This window comes from Mytilus trossulus, chromosome 8, assembly GCF_036588685.1.
Source record: "Mytilus trossulus isolate FHL-02 chromosome 8, PNRI_Mtr1.1.1.hap1, whole genome shotgun sequence".
Classification (NCBI taxonomy): Eukaryota; Metazoa; Mollusca; class Bivalvia; order Mytilida; family Mytilidae; genus Mytilus; species Mytilus trossulus.
This window is the reverse complement of record NC_086380.1, coordinates 53,411,729-53,433,920: the sequence shown is the minus strand read 5'-3', so window position 1 is coordinate 53,433,920 and position 22,192 is coordinate 53,411,729. Positions and strand designations below refer to the sequence as shown.

Here is a 22,192-nt window from a genome sequence, read left to right as displayed (position 1 = left end):
AACAATTCTCTGAGACTGACATTATCAAGATGCTAGACTTTTATTGACAACAAATTTGTTTTGTTCGAAGCACGTGTTTGTACCAGACTGTCGGCATTCCAAGGGAACAAACTGTGCCCCTCTATTTGCTGACTTATTTTTTAATTATTATGAGGCTGACTTCATGCAGGAACTTCTTAGGAAGACAGATAAGAAGTTAGCAATATCCTTTAACTCTACTTTCCACTATATAGATGATGTTCTTTCACTAAATAATTCAAAATTTGGTGACTATGTGGAACGCATCTATCCCATCAAACTAGAGATAAAGGATACTACATATACAGTTAAGTCGGCCTCAAATCTTGACTTACATATAGAAATTGACAATGAGGGTCGGTTGAAAACAAAACTTTACGACAAAAGAGAAGATTTCAGCTTTTCAATTGTGTACTTTCCATTTCTAAGGAGCAACATTCCAGCAGCACCTATATACGGGATATGTATCTTCCAATTGATATGATATTCCCGTGCTTGCATTTCTTATCATGATTTTCTTGATAGAGGGTTGCTGCTCACAAAGAAGGTATTCAACCAAGATTTCAAAATGGTGAAGTTGAAATAATAAATTTTACGGACGACATCACGAGTTGGTTGACCGTTTTAGAATAACCGTTTCACAAATGATATCGGATATGTTCCTCACGTCGTAACTACAATCCCCTTCCCTTTCATGAATGTGATCTACCGGATTAAACTATTTACCGGATTTGTTATCACAGTAGCGATACGACGGGTGCATCATGTGGAGCAGGATCTGCCTACCCTTCCGGAGCACCTGATATCACCTCTAGTTTTTGGTAGGTTTCTGTTGTTTATTCCTTAGGTTTCTATGTTGTGTCATGTGTGCTATTGTTTGTCTATTTGTCTTTTCATATTTAGCAATGGCTTTGTCAGTTTATTTTCGATCCATGAGTTTGATTGTCCCTTCGGTAGCTTTCGACCCTCTTTTTTAAATCATCCCACTTGGTGCTAACGTTTTTAATTTCTTATTCAAAATCTGTTTCCAGCGAGTCTATCTCCCCATGACTAATCAGCGGTGTGGTCTTTTATTGAAATGGTCATTCGACTAAGATATGCCTTAGTGTGGCCATTGAACCTCAAATTGTGATTGAGAGGAAGATCTGGCTTGCATTTATAGTCCCTACGATGGCCGTTCTTTCTTATGTGAACTGGCTGTTCTGACTCGCCAACATACTGTTTTACCACATTTACACTGTAGATGATAAACAAGACATGTAATAGAGAAGATGAATGGACGGTTGGAGTTTTAATATGGCCGTAAACCTCAATCACTACAACGGCTAAGAATGACAGTTATTTTGTATAACTTAATCCTCTCATTTCTCTACAATGTTCACTAATGCCATTCTTCCCTTGCCCTTCTTGTAATTGACAATTAAAATATCTGTCTTCTCTAAGTTGTAACATAATAGATACTTTCGCGATATGATCTTCTGGACACATAAATACAACAGTACTACTTACATGTCAAGATCAGAGAAATAATATAAAATTGAATAAACAATTATTTCTCAACATTTGTTAGTAACTGGTACTTAAATTCGAACTCGATAACAAATATAAACAGTAAGGAGAAACTTGATAGTTCAATAAAGCCGAAAAAAAGCTTTTTCGTATGAAAAATGAAGACCTTTCTGCTATGATTCTGACTTTGATAAATGTACCATATATTGCCTGGGCACGCTATTATAATGATTTGATCATCTATCACTATTGTACAACTCTGTACACATAACCCGCTGTGAACTCTATCTATTATATTGTGTGCAGAAACAATGTGTGTTATATACTTTGAACAAAGACACATTTTACCCACATGTACAATTGTCAAACAAATATGTACTCACGAAAGTTCAGAAATGACTTCTTTTAATAAAGTAAAATGGAAAAACTATATAGATAAAAAAAAGTATGTAGTTTGAGTGCCGATGAAACAGCTCTTCATCAAAGTCACAAAACCGTCTTCAACACGGAGCCTTGGCTGATTCTGAACAGCAAGCTATAAAGGGTCCCATAAATTACAAGTGTAAAATATATCCAATATGTCTGTTTGAATTACCAATACATTTGTTTTCAACTTAATATGAATTGCGATAGAAACAGTAAGCGAATAGTTGTTATTAAAGTTATAAAATATAAATATGTATCAAAAGATAAAATGGATGCTTGTACCAATGATCTTACATAATCGGATGTATAGATAAATATATAGGGAATTATCATATAATGTTTGATGTTTTTCTTATTTTAATTTCCAACTGTAAATTAGCGTGTTGTGATAAGTGGACCCTGTGGGATTATGTAACAGAGGATTTAAATTTGAAAAAAAGTTATCAAATTGTCTGTTTGTTTTAGATTTATGAGTTTAACTGTCCCTTTGGTATCTTTCGTCCCTCTTTTCTCACAAAGATACCCAAAAAATCCATAAGTCGAAGAAAACAAATTGACAACAGAATGACATAAACTAAATAAACACACGTTTGTCATACATCGAGCAACACGAACCTAATCCAAAAGCAAGAGATACGCTTATGTGCTTCAGAAAATTAATGGTGTCTACATTTTTTGTTTACAATATCCCATTTCACTTGTTAAATTAATAATAAGTACTTTGAAAAGAGTGGTACAGCTAATATGAAAATCAGATTGAGATGTTAATGGTTGGCTCAACGATTTAATAAACAAAACATAGACACAATGAAAGTTGACAACACATTAACATAGCCATTTACTTTTTAAACACCATATCTGTTTAAAGGGGAATAATCCTTACAGAAATTGATTGTTTCCCATATTACTTTCTCTTCCATGTGCATGCAATAACTATTCAGTGTTCTATTGTCATGTATTTCATTCTATTATTTCATTGTTTTAACACAAATCATTGTAATCATTGTATGAAATTTAAAACCCGCAAGGGTCCATAATAGGATTAATAAAGTATTCTTATTCTTATTTTTATTCTATTCTTATACCTTATTCTCTTGATTGGGATCTATACTTGATGTTTTGAGTAACAATTTGACCATTTCCAGTTTTCCTCTCCTTACAGCTTTGTGTAAAACAGTGTTGCCATCCTGTAATAAACAGTTGTTATTTTTACAGTTCTTTCCAATATTTTGCTAAACAATCAAATTGTATTACGGGTAAATATGTTATGTTGTCAACAATTTATGGGTATGGAGTTTGATATCACTCGAATATCAAATTGAATGTTTATTTTTCTTCATAAAAACAATCACTGCCCAAACAGCGAATGAATTAAATAGATATAAGAAGATGTGGAATGAGTGCCAATTAAACAGCTCAACATCAAAGTCACAATGTTAAAAAGTAAACCATTATAGGTCAATATACGGTCTTCAACACGAAGCTTTGAATCATACCGAACAGCAAGCTATAAAGAATGACTAGTGTAAAACCATTCAATATGTCTGTATGAAGGACTAATACATCTTCTTTCAACTTAAACTGCTTTACAATTGAATTTTGTGATAGTTATTATGATAGGAAAATTTCGTATAAAGTTATTATTAGCGTAAAAATATATAAACATGTATGAAAATATCAAATGTGTGCTTGTACCTATGATATGCATACTTAGATGTATAGAAAATACATAGGAAAGGATGATTATAAATGATTTGCTTGTTCTGTCTCATTTTATTCTCCACCCATCAGTCAGAGTGTTATAGTGGACGCTGTGGGTTTATGTATTAAAGGATATATAGTTGAAAAAAGATGACAAATTGTTCTCCTGAATATACGACAGAGTCGATCCAAAACCATAAGTCGAAAACAAAACGACAGCAAAATAATAATCTTAAAAACGTTTACCACACTTTGAATATAAACATAAGACTGAGCAACACGGACTTAGTTCAAAAGCACGGGATACGCTCATGTGCTTCAGAAAAATAATGATGTCTTAGCTTTATTTAACCTTTTTACAATATTCAATTTCACTTGTTCAATTAATTGTAAGTAATTGTAGGGAAAGATTAGTATGATGCAAATGTTTGACTCAACGTTTTGATAAACATTACATATGACACATTTGTTTGCTGATTAAACTTGGTTCAATCTCACTCGAATATCCAATTGTATGTTTTCTTTTCTTCATAAAACCACCATTGTTCTTACAGCAACTGAGTAACATAGTGTAGATGACTTTGTATTCCTTGCGAAAATTGTACGTCTGTTTCCCTTTAAGGTATACAAATTAGTTGTAAGTGGTTATTTGAATGTAGATTAAGGCTGATGATTTTTTAGGTCGGGTACCCAACGTTTGAAAATCGTCGTAAGTAGTACATTTCATACCTCATATACTTTCTTAGGATCTAAAGATGTTCTTTCTAATAACAATTTTAAAATTTCGAATCGTTCTTCTTCTGCAGCTATGTCAAAAGGAGTGTTCCCATGCTAAAAAAGAAATGTTGGAAATGTTACGAGATTCATTGAACTTAAAGGGAATGAAGAAACATGTACAAATCATATCTGAATTTTGTTTTAGGGAATAATTCATTTTGATACTTCAATTAAATAATGCACAATAACTAAATTCAGAATATACAATATAAAATAAAATCATGTTTGCCTTAAATGTTTTAGTACATTGCGTTTCTTTTGAAACAGTACATTTGCATTAAAATTATTTTGTAACTTTAATAAACAAAACATGATCATGGTCAGGTATTTTCAGCTATCATCTAAATTTCAAAAGATTGCAAGATTTCTAATCAAAGGTCGGCAGTTGTCTTTGCTCCAACTCTCTCCACCGAATAAAACTGGTCGATATGATGTGGCTACTGTCACTATACGTGTTATTAAACATGTTAATCACCAACAAACCAAAGAACTAACATAATCTTGGTAACTCTCATATAATGACAGTTGACATTATTACAGACATCCCTCAGGACAGAGATATAAACCATTAATGACTACAATTGTGCACAATATTGTAGAAAACAACATTAAGTAAGTAAATCGAATTCAAAAGCAAAAATAGAAAATTATTGTTATATGTCTACAAGTTACGACTATCTTCTTTTAGAGTTACGATGATCGTCCGTAAACTTCCAACGGCTATGTTTTCCGTAACAAGGTCACATAGGATATTAAGAACGCACATAAAGATTTAAAAAGTATTTGATTATCAATGAGCATACACCATAGAATGTAATATAAATTTTATTCTAAAAAAGATTGATGTAAAATCGACAGTTCGCACTAGGTGTATTACCACCATTAATTTAACTGTGTAAGTTTCATGATATAGATATAATGATGGAATAAAAATAGCACAGGTTAAAATGTTACACCGATATCATACAAGTTATCACATTTTGCTGATGATACAATTTCACTTTTGAATGGATGTTTATAATTCTTAAAGAAAGTTTTAGTTGAATACGATTGTGTGTCACAATTTTAAGGCTCGAAAACAACTTCAATAAAAATCAAAACAAATAATTAGAAATTGCTTATTTTTGACGTAGGACTTTTTTGTAATCTGTATCATAAGTTCATTGTCGATAATTAAATTTGTTACGTCTTTGCAACACGACATCTCCCACATTCAAGAGTAACCATCTTTAAACTTTAATTAACTATGTAGTGACTGCATATACATGACTTCATGAAAGACATTTATCTTGATATTTGTTTTGTTTTTGTTGCTTTTTGTTGTTTTCTTAGATATCAGTGCCCTTCACCCCTCTGATAACTAGCTACATTGTGTTGATATTTATTTTAATTGCGTTTTGTAAAGAACTTCATTCAATACCTTATTTACGCTATTTGGGTTGATCTCTGTTATTTCTAATAACCATTTAAGTATGTTAAGGTGTCCACCCCTAACAGCTGAGTGTAAAAGAGTGTCACCATCCTGCAAAAAAAGTTGCAATGCTCATATATTTGGTATTAAAATAAAACTCGTACAAATTATTTGAGATCACAAAATAGAATTCGTCAACAACTTGTAAATCTAACCTACGGAATGAACGATTGTTTTTCTCTTAAAACCGTAAAAGGTAAAATCTATAAAAAAAAAACGGAATAAAAACGGAAAGTCAACATTAAAAGCTCCAACCCATCAAACAAACAGTTAAAACCTGTAATAAGAATATAACGTGTGTGCATGACAAATGTTCAGATTGCAAGTTATTAAACCGAGGATAAAGTGTCCTCTCTGCTAATTTAGCTTCCTTCACCCACAAAAACTAGTCATTATTCTAAAAGCCATCATCACCGAGCATGGCTATACTCACCATCAAACAAATAAACAAATATTATCATGGTACGATATCTGATACTCAAAGTACGGCCAGATATTAAAAGTGTCTCAGTAAGACAAAAGAAATAAGATAAGACGGAATACAAATTGTCGTAAATATAATTTAAAAAGACACAACGTGCTAACATCTTCCCCATTTTGACATCTTGTGAAAAATTGCCTAAATAGCAATCAAATCGAATCTTTTTAATTTCATAAAGATCAGAACATCAGCAATTCATTCGCAATCATTTTTATTTCATTCGAATGTCATAAAATGTTAACAAATGTTGAGTGATATGAACACTCGTTTATGCAGCTATTTCCTATTGAAACGCAATCTGATGAGAAAAATCTGGTAATGACTGTAGATTTGCTATATATAAATCATTCACGCACTACATTGAATTTAAAACCAAGAACAGAAAATTATAAAACGTGATTAAGTTAGTTTCAATATATAGAGTCAATTGATGAGACACAAATATTACAGATAGACATATGATGCCGATATTATATAATTATGTTATTTCATTTTGATGAAGATACAAGGTCACATTTGAATGGAGGTTTACAATTCTTAAAGAAAGCTTTAGCTTAAAACGATTGTGTGTCACAATTTCAAGGCTCGAAAACAACTTCAATAAAAATTTAAACCAATAATTAGAAATAGCTTATTTATGACTTAGGACTTTTTTTGTAATCTGTTTCATAAGTTCATTGTCGTTTAGTTAAATTAGTTACGTTCATTCTTCTTTGTAACACTATTACATCTCCAACATTAAAGAGTTACCATCTTTACACTTTAGTTAAATATGAAGTGACTGCATATACATGACTTCATGAAAGACATTTATCTTGTTATTTGTTTTGTTTTTGTTGCTTTTTGTTGTTTTCTTAGATGTCAGTGCCCTTCACCCCTCTGATATCTAGCTCATGTGGTAGGTATGTATTGATTCTATAAGCAACATTGTGTTGACACTGATTTTAATTGCGTTCTGTAAAGAACTTCCTTCAATACCTTATTTACGCTATTTGGATTGATCTCTGTTATTTCTAATAACCATTTAAGTATGTTGAGGTGTCCACCTCTAACAGCTAAGTGTAAAAGTGTGTCACCATCCTGCAAAAAACAGTTACAATGTTCAGATATGTGGTATTAAAATAAAACTCGTAGAAGTTATTTGAGATCACAAAATAGAATTCGTCAACAACTTGCAAATCTAACCTAAGAAATTAACGATTGTTTTTCTCTTAAAACCATAAAAGGTAAATTCTAAAAAAAAAAAACGGAATTAAAACGGAAAGTCAAAATCAAAATCACCAACCCATCAAACAAACAGATAACAACTGTATTAAGAATATAACGTGTGTGCATGACAAATGTTGAGATTGCAAGTTATTAAACCGACGATAAAGTGTCCTCTCTGCTAATTTAGCTTCCTCCACCCACAAAAACTAGTAATTAGGCTAAAAGCCATCATCACCGAGCATGACTATATGCACCATCAAACAAATAAACAAACAGTATCTTGGTTAGATATCTGATACTCAAAGTACGGGTAGACATCAAAAGTGTCTTAGTAAGACAAAAGAAATAAGATAGGACAAAATAAAAATTGTCGTAAGTATATTTTAGAAAGATGCAACGTGCTTCCTCATTTTGACATCTTGTGAAAAATTGTCTCAATGGCAATCAAATCAGATCTTTTTAATTTCATAATGGTCAGAACATCATCAATTTATTCGCGATCATTTTTTATTTCATTCGTATGTCATAAAATGTTATAAAATGTAGACTAATATTAACACCCGTGTATGCAACCATTTCCTATTGAAATACAATCTGATCAGAAAAAATGGTAACTACTTCAGATTTGCTATATCTAAACTATTTACGCAATACATTGAATTCAAAACCAAGAACAAAAACTTATAAGACGTGATAACTTACACTAGTAGCACGATTTCAGTCTGAAACGGTCATTTTGATCTGATCATATCTTAATTGACTGGATTTACCGCTAGAGGAAAACGTCAAGACTTGTAAGATCGTTAAGTCTCCATTCCGATCGATAGTCTCATTTGGTAAAACAGTCCGTTAAGGCATGTCAAGATAAATCAGACTTAATCTTCTAGCGAGGTGTTTAGATCCGTTACGACCGTGTCAGACCAAAACAGATCAATTCTCAAAATTAACGTTCAAAAGTGTCAGATCCGTTCAGTATGCCGGTATGATACCACGAGTTACGCCCCTTCTGTTTCATTAGTGCATTTTAGATTAATTATATATTTATTTGAAGTATTATATCTCTCGAATAAATAATAATAAAAAAAGTAACTAAAAATTAAATCCTCTGTTGATTCTTTATTACTGTAGTAGTTTGTTGAGGAACTAATAAATTATTTGTCTATATATGTTGCTTGTTTTTTAATAAATATTAGTTTATTTATTTATAGTAACTATAAAATGCAGGGACGTATGGTAATTATATACACACAAAAATGTTTGTCATACATTTAACCTTAAAATGTTGTGAACCCTTTGTGAACATATTTTTCGTATTTGAAAATCAGAAACGTAAAAATCTTAAACAAAACCTAAACAAAGGCGATGTTGTATATTTGCCAACGAGACAATCCATAAAAATGAAGCGAAAGCAAAAAATTAACACATGCGTATTTTTGTTTGAATTCGTTTTCTGTTGATATGTCCTACTTTACTATTACCGTTAGAGCTGGGGTTTTTAGTTATTGTTTTCGTCCTAATTACTCTGTTAAACTCGGAATCGCTTATATTACCATAGCTTTGTACTGTACAACATATCATTAAACAATTATTCATTTTACACAACGGTGCGTCATAAGACCACCAAGGTTGCCAACGTACATGAAGCTGATCATGATACTGCATTCAGTCTGTGTCGAGACAGTGTTAAAACTATAAAGTACTATCGTATAAGGATTTTCATTCAAACAATTAGTATATATATATGATATGCTTATTTTCTAACCCATATCCACCAGTGGCAGATTTACCGACCAGGGGCACAGCCCCCCTCTCCCCTTCCCACTTCTTGTCTAGAGCGGAAATTAATCATAGCTTGATTTGACTTCTAAAACTGGCCGTTAATTTTAAACGTCCACATACGTGATTAATGACAATTTATCGTTGGAGTGTTAATATTGACACCTGTGTGTAATGTCTCTGCAAAGGTTTTAATGTAAAATACATTTACATGCATGTTGACTTGAATAGTACGTTATATTAGTTTATAATACAATACAGATTAAAATTGATTTACAAGTGAAAACTTCTGATCTGTGTTTTTAAAGAATAGGTACCGATATATGTTTAATGTCGATAATTGTAGTTACATCTATATTTGGATATCTCTTCATTTGAAAATATAGTACTCATAAAAACATTATTTGTGGATGTTTTTTCTTATTTTTCTTCGAAAACGTCTTATTGTGAATTTATTCAGCAACATATTAAACTGGCTAAAAAAAATTTGAATACCATACATGTACAATATTTGTTTTTTTTCAAATGGAATGTTGTATTTCCTTCCCCTCTTATTTCCTCCGGTCCAGGAAAATTTATTGACAATAATTAATTCTATTTTTGTTTTCACAAGATCTACTTTGGAGCAGAATTTTGGACTTATATATTTCTCTAAAAGCACACAGTTATAAAATTTGTGTATCTTCAATTATTGTTTTAATTACCATGTACATGTATGAGGATAAGAATAGGTCATCATTTATAAGGATAGAAAGAATATATAGATGATGAAATTTAATGAACATCTTGATTGATTTTTTGGTTGTTTAACATCCAGTGGCAAATATTTGATGCATTTAAGGCAGGCAGATTCAGTATAAAGATAAATGACAAAAAAAATAAAAGATATAAAAATATAGAAATGATGATCTGAGCTCCCCTCCTCGAAAAAAAAAATCACTCGTAATCGCATATATTAATCTTTAAAAAAATCTGGATCCGCACCTGTTATATTTGGCGTAAATTAGAAATGTCTGTTTTAGTTAAAATACGAGAGTTCAATGGAACGTGCTAGTTATCAACCGGGTCATCAGGAAACAAAATCAATGATCCATAACGCAAAAGTAAATGACTATTTTACAATATACAAAAAAAGGTGCCGTAGGGCTAAAAGTTAAAGAATTGATGAATTTGTGTATACGTAAACTATTAGTATTTAAGCTGTTGATGTTTGATTGTCAGTTTTAATTTATGATATATATATGTTTTTATATTCAATAAAATAATGAATCTGCATCTATTATAACTTACTATGCATAGTTTAAAGATCTGTATACACAATCAATATTTCTAAATCCGATACCAAAAGATAATGCTAAATATTTGGGCGCTGCGTGGCATAACATTGTTTAGTTAAGACAGCCTTTCAATTTTGTCAGTTATATCCTTGGTTATATCATGGAAATATACCTCCTTAGTTATATAAACACAATGTGTCAAGCATGGCTCCTACATAGAAAAGATAACAAGTTGCTTGATGGAAACTTTGATGAACTCTTATGTTACTATAAAACATTTCTGCTTCAAAGTCTGGTAGCTTGAACATTCTTTATGGAAATATGTACCAATAAAATAATAAGAAAGATATATGCATCAAAACGTTTTCCTTAGAATGGTGGAGCTCCGTGTAAAACGATAAAAATAGTAGCACAACAGCGATCGAAAATGACGAATTAACATCGAAAAATCAATGTGTGCTACCTGAATTTTTTAATGTAGCTTTTCTGATATATAAAGTCTTACCTGTCTGACAGCTTCAAAGCCTCTGTCCCATTAGAAATCCAAATAGATTCATTTTCTCCATGTCGGATATTTTCATTGACTGTACAATCGCTTGCAAGTTAACTGTACAATTACTCGGAGCCTTCCTGTACAATCACTTGGAGCTTTCCTGCAGAATTGCTTGGCCAAATTTATTAAATACATTGCATATGTTCCTTGTCTGTCCTATTACATTCATCTATGGAATTTGAAATTAAAATAACCACAAAACAAGTCATTTTGACAATTAACAACAAACATGATTAAGATTCTATTAAGGAACCCTTTTAAGGTGACTATACCAGAGACGAAAACAAAATGTGTACAATACAGATGGGTGCGGTCCTAACCTTGACAAAAGTTATCTTAGAGTTAACTTGTTGACTGCTTTCTAAGTTAACTTGAGAATTTTTATGCAGTCAAGCAAGTTAACTTCGTCGTTGGTGGACCAGACCTACGGTCTGCTTTTTTAGGACTGCTGCAGACCTATCGACAAGTCTGCTCCAGACCAGACCTGTGGACAAGTCTGCTTTTGACCAGTCCTGAGGACAGGTCTGCCCCAGACCAGACCTGTGGACAGGTCTGCCTTTGACCAGTCCTGAGGACAGGTCTGCCTCAGACCAGACCTGTGGACAGGTCTGCTCCTGACCAGACCTGAGGACAGGTCTGCTTTTGACCAGACCTGTGGACAAGTCTGCTATTGACCAGACCTGAGGACAGGTCTGCTTATGACAGATTATCGTTATAAGAGTTTTCATATCAGACTTCAGCTTCCATTAAAATATGCAAACAACATTCGCATTGTTTTTCCACAGATATCATTTATTATTTACTCGCTAGACTCTACTAGATATTATACAAATGCTCTCTTTTATTTGATATACATGTATTCTTATATAAATAAAAAATGGCTATATACGATCACACAGAGTTTTTTTTTATTAGAAAGCGGACAGAAAGGTTATCCAACGCATCGGAACAATATTCTTATATCACGGGATATCGGCAACATTATCTACGTTACTTCGTTCCCCGTTGTTTACCTGTCCCTTCCTAAATTTTACTTTTATATGCATAAATTTATACTTGCATGGATATTTCATTGATATTCAACTTGTTTGCATTGGATTTACTATTCTATTTCCCGCAGAATATTCTAACAGAAATTGTACAGTGTCCGTAAGCATACGGTGTGGTAAAACTATCAACGATCTCGTCAAATTCGTCAGATTTATCAGTCAGGGGAAACGACTCTATTACTCTAATGGAAGCGCCATCTTGATGCTAAGAAATGTCTTTTTTCTGTTTACGAAAAGGTTGATTTAGCGGATCGTACATATCAGAATGACAAGTAAGTCAGCCACATAATATTTTGTGAACATGAGCTTTCGATCTATCTATATGACAATAATAATCGCACCGAAATAACTATCTAAATCAGACCATCAAAAAGTTGTGCTATAGAAAATAATTGAAAGGAAATCGCAAGGTACTTGCGATTTCAACTTTTTTCGAGAAAATGGCACATAAAGTTTAACTATTCATTTTATTTACATAATATCATGTACACATAGTGTTTAAAGTTGTACTTCTCGATATTGGAAGACGAAAATGAAATCAAACACCAAAATAACGAGTTTGCAGTTGCATGCTTACTTTGTTGTTGTTCTATTGTTATGCTAATCAAACACCACGTCAGAAAATATTTACCACACAGTCATGACGAATCCAAGATATAGTTCCTACTTCAAGTGTTGGCAGAATGTAAGTGAACAACATCCTAAAATTTTATATAATTTACATTGGTTGATATAAATAATATAAACATGTATTTTTTTTCACAAAAAAGTACCATGTTTGTACTCTCAGTCATTGTTTAATTACTAGCCTAGATCATTTTTAAATTGTTGTATTGCACATGGTAAGCATTTTTGCTAATTTTATAAAGGCAACCAAAGATGTGGTAGGATTGCCAATGAGACACCTCTCTACAATGACACAGAATCATTTCTATATCTCAATATACATGTAGTATTGTACATCCTACAACATGACAAAAGCCCATACAACAGTCAGCTATAAAAGGCAGAAAAAATGACAAATGTATAACAATTCAATAGAGAAAACTAACTAATTTATGTAACATAAAAAGCAAACAAACAAATATACATGTATGTAACACATCAACAAACGACATCCAATGAATTGCAGACTCCTGACTTGGGAAAGGCACATATATACATACAGAATATGGCAGGTTAAACATGTTAGCTAGATACCAACCCTTTTATGGGAAAATTTTGGTTGATTTTATAGCGAATCACTGAAGCTGAAGCATGACTGGAGTGCCCCCCCCCCCCCTAAAGGAAAAGTTCTGGCTCCGCCACAGCTTGTTCTCTAATATGAACCAATTCAAGTACATCTTCTAAGTGTGCACTCTACTTGAGTGACTCACCAGGTTTTTTAGAATGTTAAGGTTATTCAGTATATATAAAAAAAAAAAAAGGGAAGATGTGGTACATGTATGATTGCCAAGAAGACAACTCTCAACAAGAGACCAAAATTACACAGAAATTAACAACTATACATTGTAGGTCACTGTACAGCCTCCAACAATGAGCAAAGCCCATACGACATAGTCAGCTATAAAAGGCCCTGAAATGACAATGTAAAAAACTCAAAGAAAAAAATTATGGCCTTATTTATTCTAAAAAATGAACGAAAAACAAATAAATGTATGTAACACATAAACAAACTACAACCATTGAATTACAGGCTCCTGGCTTAATTGGGATAGACACTGTGGCACATACATGCATATAGTGGCTGGGTCAAACATGTTAGCAGGATCCCCCCTAACCTGGGACAATGGTATAAAAAACCATTGCGTCTCATTATCACTATTTTGTATTTCATGCAATAAAACATTAAATAATATAGCTGCTTTGAAAGGAGTTTCCTCTTGGGTTACATGATCTTACATGTATGTGTGCAAAATGAAACATCTCTTATATTAATCATCTTTGCTGTTTTGACATACATGTTTGATATCATTGCACTAAGAAAATTCCCCCTTTTTTTTCTTTAAACTTTAGATTTTGAGTGTTGCAGATGATGTTCAGTTTGCAGAGGTATTTGAAATGGAAAGAAAGAGAAATATGAACATACATTGACTGCTTTGAATATAAGGTGTAAGTAAATTGTATATGTACATGATATAATTATTAGAAATGATCAGCTTATCAGTGAGTATAAAAACATTTATTAGAGTTCAATATTTCAGTTAAAGTAATTTGGGTATAAAGCAAGGCAAATGTAAAAGATGGTTTGTTAATAGTCATGATAGTATATTACTCATCTTAATTACAATATCATACTTCTAAAAAATCACAATTTTATTGGACTGTTTTCTCCTGTTGAAAATACAATTGATATTAAAATGAATCATCAGTTACAAGAAAATCGTATCTTCAGAGGCAGATTTAGGGGGCAGTGGGCTGACCCCCCCCCCCCCCCCTTTTTTTGTGTGAAGAATTTAGTTGATTATACAAGGAATCACTGAATAATGACAAGAGAAGGCCCCCTCTGATGACTATTTCTGTATATGCTAATGATCTTTTAATCCTTATATAATAACATTTTGTTTTATTCTTGATTTATATTATCTGATTATCTATATGATTCTTCTCTTTTGTAGGTAAAAAAGAGTTACATGTGCCAAAAAATATGTTGAAAATTTGAAAACTGTTAACAAGAGCATCAACGAATAGAAAAAAGAACAATACCAGGTCTGGACATTTGTGGCAGCATGCAATTATTACCAGGAAAAAAATGTAGCTGCACAGAAGACACCCCAGATCATAAAATTGCATGTAAAAAAGGAAAGCATTCCTTTTCATAGAATCAAAGAACTCTTTTAACCAAGTCAAGATGTTATTAGACATGTTATCATATATATAGTACATTTGTATTTACAAATATAAGAAGTATGTGTGACTATGTCATGTTACATGTATGCTGAGAATATTTTAATGTCACAAGGATATGAAATGAATAAATGAAATATTGTCAACCATTTAAATAAAATAGACAGGCTCACATAAAAATCAACTGCCTATGTGAAAGTTTAAGTTGAATTTATTGTCTAGAATTAACATACCATATATCCAAAGCACAGAATTGCCTTTCTCAGAAATTTTATATGTTAAATAGAATGATATTTGTAGCTTTTATTTTCTTGGAACTGTTTCAATATAAAATAAGGGAGATGTGGTATGATTGTCAATGAGACAAATTTCCACCAGAGACCAAAGTAAATGTTAGAAAATACAGGTCACAGTTATGTTTGACATTGTGTAGCAATATATATGAAAGACACAAAGATTATAGTGTAAAATAATTCAAACAAGATAATGAACTATTAATGATTACTCTTAAACCTGGCAGCAAACTCACTGAAACTAAACATAAAAGCCAATTACAGTCAACTCATATTCACAAAAGGAACTATTTTCGCTCAACATTGAAATAAAAAAACCATCAAAGGCAATGAAAGTCAACATCTATGTAGGACTCAAATCTATGGCGGGTTCCAAATCTGTGGCAGATTCCTAATCTATGGCAAATGTGACGTTACAAACGCCAAACAACTCAAATCTATGGCAGATTTTTGTTTACTCCAAATCTATGGCAGATCTTGTGGAAAGGGTACCGTATAACGTCACAATTGAATATACTGCCATATTACATTTTCGCCACAGATAACGATGGCGAAACCCATAGATTTGAACACCATTCAAGATAAAGATATTTCCCTGGCAACAATTTGCGGGTGGTTTAAAGGAAGATGTGACATATAATCCCGAAGATGGACCAAATGCGCTGTACTGGCCGAGTCCGGCGATGAATTATGGCACTGCTATTTTAAGTAACGCACATTTTAGAAAAAAAAGGATTTTTAGAGCCCTTTAGAGTTTGCTGTTCAATGTGAGCAAAGGCTCCGTGTTGAAGGCCGTACCTTGACCTATACTGGTTTACTTATAAATTGTAACTTTGATCGGGACAGTTGTCTCATTGGCACTCATACCACATCTTCCTATATCTAGTTTGTAGTAGTTTACTGTATACGGCTGGCAAAGTTACTATGATATATAAAATTACCAGATACAAATTTGATTTAAATTGTCAGCAAATAAAAAAAAAGATGTATTAACGATATCGCTGAAATAAATATTATTTGAAAATTCAAACTGTTTAATTTTCTTGGCCGTTACTTTTTTAATTTTATTTTTTATAATTAGCGGCCTCCTGGTTTGTTATTATTCTGTCTTTGTTTTATTAGTTTGTTTAATGAATTCGTTAAACAGCTGGTACCATGAACAGATTAAAGGATGTTTATTTTTTACAGAGCACATCATTTTAATCTTGAAGTCTGTATTAAGGCATATGCTTTTATCATTTATGATGTTATTTTGGTTGACCATTATGGAATGTTTATTTCACAAATATTTATAGACATGCTCCTGTTGTCGTATTTTTTCCACTTGCTTATGACAAGTCATTGGTAAACAATGTACTACATTGTTTTCCTTTTGCACAAAACTTGCCATATATTTGGAAACAACCAATCTAATTGAAATGTTGATCTCTGATTACGTTATACTGCATATGCAGTATAACGTAATCAGAGATCAACATGTCAATTAGATTGGGAAACAACATAAATCCGCCATAGATTAGGAAATTACAAAACTTGCCATAGATTTGGGATGGCATGACGTCACATTTACCATAGATTAGGAATCTGCCATAGATTTGGAACCCACCATAGATTTGAGTCCTACATATTGACTTTAGGTTAATTTTAATCTACACTGCTACTTTTGCATAGGTACAAATCAAGTACTGTAAAATACAGATACATCTACCTAAATATTACAATAATTTTAAAGTAACACAATTGTACTGAAAATTAAAATTAGTACTACAGTTTTTTGTACAAATATAGTACCTATGCAAAAGTAGCTGTGTAGGTTTAATATACATGGTTACAGTTTTCAAGAACATATGGAATGGAATCAAATGTTACAGGAATATTCAGGCTGTCCAACACTTGAAAATTTGTTTTGTGCTTTGCAACATTACAAAATGCATACCCTACATAAAGTATTATTTGTGACTTCATATTTGAAAAAGTTCATCGAAATGATAGCAATAATGGAACTAAATTACTGCTACCTTATTGAATTTGTTATCCTTAATTTTGTGTATTTGTATATAAGGTGCACAAATTTCTCTGCTTTTAAAACTTCCTATATGAAGCCGTCCAGGTTTCTTACTATTGGAATTTTCTCATTATTATCTGCAAGACATCGCTTATTACCCTAGAGAACCTCATGTTTATCATTGAAGATGTGCTTCACAACGGTTACCTTGAAAGTGTACTTGCTCACAATATGCTATGCCTCAACAGGAAAAAATATATTCCATTAAAAAAGTAGCAGTGATATTGTTGGCTTTTTTCAAATCAACCTCTACCCTTTTTTATTGGGAAAATATGCATCTTTTTCATCAAATTGGGAAATTTAAAATAAACTGAATTTGACTGAAACTTCAATTTACAGACCCATTTTAAAGAGTCAAACCCTGCTTTAAAATAAGACCCCATTTTGTCAGTGATGACCCTAAAGTGTTCACATATAGTTATTTTAAGCATGAACATTTTTTAAATTAGTGTTTTTCAGTTTGTATTCATGCAACTTCTTCTGATACTGCACTGTTTAGGAAAAAGTTGTCTTTTTGGGAATAATTTTAAGCCATTTTTTTTTTAAATTACGATTCTTCTACAGGGGGAAAAGCCTTTATTCTCCATTAATTTAAGGCAAACAATATCACTGAGGGACACTGAGTAGTTAGCTGGTTTGTATTCTGTAATTATTGCATGGAACACAAAAATATGAAAGAATGACAGGATATAAAGCAAAGTGGGGAATACAGATTAACAAACAATGTTGATAGTGCTCCTAACATGCATCTGCCTGCTGAGATAACACAATTAAATCCATGCTAAGAAACCTACAAATTATTTGACTGACTATTTCCTCAAATAAAAAAAAAGACACAATGAACCCAGTGAAATAATTGGCAGATCCAGGGTATTTTCCTAGGGTCGGAATTTCTTTTCAAAATGACTGGATCCTCGCCTGGAATATATCACAGCTTGGTGTCAAAGGGTGTTTTCCTAGGGTCGGAATTCCTTTTCAAAATGACTTGATCCTCGTCTGGAATATATCACAGCTTGGTGTCAAAGGGAAATGCTATCTTGTTTATCATATATTAAAATACAAGGAGGATAGATGGTACAGTCAGTTATTGTTAGATGTATTTCTATTTGTAACCATCTGATGATTTGAGTCTAATGGTTTGTTCTTATATTGGAATATTCTACCATAGCCCATCTAAGTGGAAGGTAGGCGCCCAATACCATGTTTAAACCCCTTATTCTGTATGTGTTTTCCCCAAATCAGGAGCCTGCAATTCTGTGGTTTTCGTTAGTTTCTATATTTCATACTTGTTTTTCGTTCATTATTTTGTACATATCAGTGGCGGATCCAAGATTTTTCATAAGTGGGGGCCCACTAACTGACCTAAGAGGGGTCCGCTACAGTCACACTTCAGTGATTCCCTATTTAAGCAACCAGCAAATTTTTTTCCCCAGAAAAAGGGGGACGGGTCCCTGGCCCCCCTAAATCCGCCTCTGTATATTTACAACATTAGTTTTCTCCTTTTAATAGTTAGCTTTTGGGGCCATCAGACGTCGTTGCATGACCTGTATATAGTTGTTAATTTCTTTTTCATATTGGTATCTTGTGGAGAGTTGTCTCATTGACAACCATGCCACTTGACTTTGTGTTTGTTAAGCCTACCTTTTGTATCAAAGGCGAGAAGGCGATCCTACATTTCTTCGTCGGCGGTGCTATGTCCACAAATGTTCACTCTTTGGTTAAAGTTTGTGGAATTTTAATAACTTTCTGAAACTGTTTTCGATTTCTACCAAACTTTGAAGGAAGCTTGTGTATGATGTAAAGAAAGTAAACATCCAGAATTAAATTTTGAAAAAAAGGTACGTATTCCTTATTTTACTTATGATTAAATGGCAGCTATCATTTCATTAACTCTGGATTTTTATGATCTTTTATGCCCTACATACTATAGTAGACTAGTCTGTCCCGCTTCAGGTCAAAGTGTTTGGTCAAGGTAGTTTTTTTATGAAGTTGAAGGCCTATCAATTTGAAACTTAGTTTATGATATGATCTTTTTAATATTAATGCCAACTTATAGTTTTAACTCCAAATTTCACAATCCATTGGACATATTAAATGATTGTGCGAGTGGGGCATCCGTGTACTGGGACACATTCTTGTTTTTTTAGTTTTTTTAATAACACTTAACTTACTATCCTGGATTCGTACATAACTTGGATAGACTCTAGATTATGACCAAATGCTAGTATCTAGAAGGATATTTTATGATAATTTATTTTCTGTTTTCCGTATATTAATTACTTTTAAATGGATTTTTTTCACATGACACAGGGTGCCTTAAAAGTTTGCTTTTATCAGATTCATCAAGGATTTGTATTGTAACTATACAAATCCATTAATTCATAATCACATATGGATTTTGACCACACATAGACAAAATCAAAATATATATACAGTATCTATAAAAGACTGCGATTTTTTTTAAATCTTTTTTCCTTATTTTTTGTTGAGCCTACTATACATTTGAAAATTCCTGTACCAAGTCAGGAATTTGACAGTTCTTGTCCATTCATTTTTAGATGTGTTTTGTTATTTGATTTTGCCATATGGACTTTCCGAATTGATTTTCCGCGGCTTCTAAGTTCAGATTTTTTGTGATTTTACTTTCTACTACATTTTGTGCTTACACTCTTTTACAACAGAAGTAGGCGAGACACTGGGTAAAAAAAGTAAAGAAAAATCAGAAAACTGGAATAAAATATACTACTTGTCTAGGGAACTGTCATAAGTACAATTACTACTGACAAGCCGCTTTTTCAGTGTTATAATTAAATAGCTTAATTATGCATTCATGTTTTAGAACAAGAAAACTCTATAAAAGATGAAAATGACACAAATTAAATAATCATCACTGACTCAAGAGTAACAAAGTTAAGAATCATAATACAACGGCCTGGTGACATGTGCACGTGTAAACAGGAACATATATATTAACTATATCTTGTTAGATATACTGTTCCCAGGTGTAAAGGAGCATTGCAGATAGAATGCAAATTAACTGTCACTATCTAGATTCGAAGCGTTATTGAGATTTGTTAATAATCTTCAAAAATGTGTGCACAACAGAAACAAATAAATCATCATAGTGAAGGTTGCCATTTTACTAATCATATATAAATGAGGGGGAGGACAGGGGGTACCCTTCTCCATCCTCCCACCCCTTTTCTCCTTTCTCCTACCCCTCTTTTTCTTTCTCCTACCCCTCTTCTCCTTATTTTATTTTTTTTAATTTACCGGAAAAAAGAGAGATATTTTATTTTTTCATATTTTATTTTTTTCTCCAACTTTTTCTTCTTTCTCCTTTCTCCCACCCTTTCTCCTTTTTCCTACCCCCTTTCTCCCTGTCTCCCTTACCCCTGTTCTCCCCCTCATAAATAGCATGAGTCGAACAAGCCCATGGATGTAATTAATACGCGTTAGTTTGTTATCAAACTGTGTATTGACCTTTCAATTTTAGAATAATAGAGTTCAAATATATCAATATTCATGTTCTAAGTTATTGTCATTTTGACGTAAACGTTTTTAAACCAATGACACGATACGATTTATTTTTCGATTATCTCTGATATTTACTCATTTGATATGGTAAAGTCCCAACAGGTTCGAATAAGATCTTCCCAGCATATTAACATTGGTTTCCCTCCTCCTTACTTATATTCCCCTGGATTTATCGAGAGATTTGTCATTGCCGATATTTATATGGGACGTCCTAAAATAATACTCAATGCGCACTTTAATGAAATAGTTGCACCTTGACGTTTAACTATAAACAAAATCAATCAACCGACATAATAGATTCCAAGAAGAGAACCTCGTATACTTTTTTTAATTAAATCATTGTAAATAGTACAAATGAATTCAGACATGTCAGTGTTGGTACTTTGATGTTGTGGCATAATAGTTTTGTTTTACACATACACCATCATGAACTTCTATATATGATTTGACTGTTATATGAATAAAGAGATGAAATTCTGACATTCTCAATTTATTCAGAATATTTTTTGCATTAATAGTTTTCCAATATTATTGATTACGTGTACATTTACGGTCCTACTAAAATGTGAACAGGAGCGCCAGGAGAAAACATTAAGGCGCTCGGTACAATTTCCAAATAAAAGTGCACATATAATCAGTTTTGGTCAAAAAGTTTTGTTTTCCAAGTCAGCATGAGGTATTAAAACTACTGAAATTTTGTTACGTATCAATATTTTGAATAAAAGGAGGACACGGACACGCTGGTATCCTAAATTTATGCGAACAAAAATTTGTTTTTATTAAATTGCAATATTGCTGTCCATTGTCATGATTATATTATAAATTGATTCCTGACATAAAAAATATGGCTGATTAATACTATGCGGGTACGTCATGGTGTATATAGATTTACAAATTAAAGTGCACATATTGTCAGTTTTGGTAATGCGGTCAAATAATTTTGTTGTACAAATCAGCTGGAGGTATCAAAACTAATGAAATTTTGTTACGTATCAATATTTTGAATGAAATGAGAACATGCTGGTATCCTAAATTTATGCGAACCAAATTTGTATTTATTATATTGCAATATTGCTGTCCATTGTCATGATTGTATTATACATTAAATCCTGACATAAACAAAAAGGACTGATTTACTTTCCGGGTATATAGATTTTCAAATTAAAGTGCACATATGGTCAGTTTTGGTGGATGCGGTTGAAT

The 22,192-nt window shown here is 32.4% G+C and overlaps 1 protein-coding gene and 1 long non-coding RNA gene across 2 annotated transcripts; one reads left to right on the top strand and one right to left on the bottom strand.

The window, feature by feature from the left end:
* Window positions 1-1,183: 1,183 nt before the first annotated feature.
* On the bottom strand, window positions 1,184-9,185 carry LOC134727757 (putative ankyrin repeat protein RF_0381). Its single transcript, XM_063592143.1, has 6 exons — window positions 9,114-9,185; window positions 7,362-7,463; window positions 5,852-5,953; window positions 4,384-4,485; window positions 3,039-3,140; window positions 1,184-1,255 (listed from the first exon to the last, which is right to left on the bottom strand). Exons 1-6 carry the CDS (start codon window positions 9,183-9,185, stop codon window positions 1,184-1,186), a joined length of 552 nt encoding a protein of 183 aa, XP_063448213.1.
* Window positions 9,186-12,399: 3,214 nt separating this feature from the next.
* Window positions 12,400-15,240, top strand: LOC134681137 (uncharacterized). Its single transcript, XR_010100569.1, has 3 exons — window positions 12,400-12,519; window positions 14,264-14,359; window positions 14,866-15,240. It is a non-coding gene; the product is annotated as an uncharacterized LOC134681137 (long non-coding RNA).
* The last annotated feature ends 6,952 nt before the right edge of the window (window positions 15,241-22,192 follow it).

What these genes read in the sequence shown, in the direction of transcription:
- LOC134727757 (XM_063592143.1), bottom strand. Translation starts at nt 9,185, where the DNA reads ATGAATAATTGTTTAATGATATGTTGTACAGTACAAAGCTATGGTAAT. An exon ending in GCGATTCCGAGTTTAACAGA is followed by an intron (nt 7,464 to 9,113) that starts GTAATTAGGACG and finishes TGTTTTTTGCAG; the next exon opens with GATGGTGACACACTTTTACA. An exon ending in ATCCTAAGAAAGTATATGAG is followed by an intron (nt 3,141 to 4,383) that starts GTATGAAATGTA and finishes TGTTTATTACAG; the next exon opens with GATGGCAACACTGTTTTACA.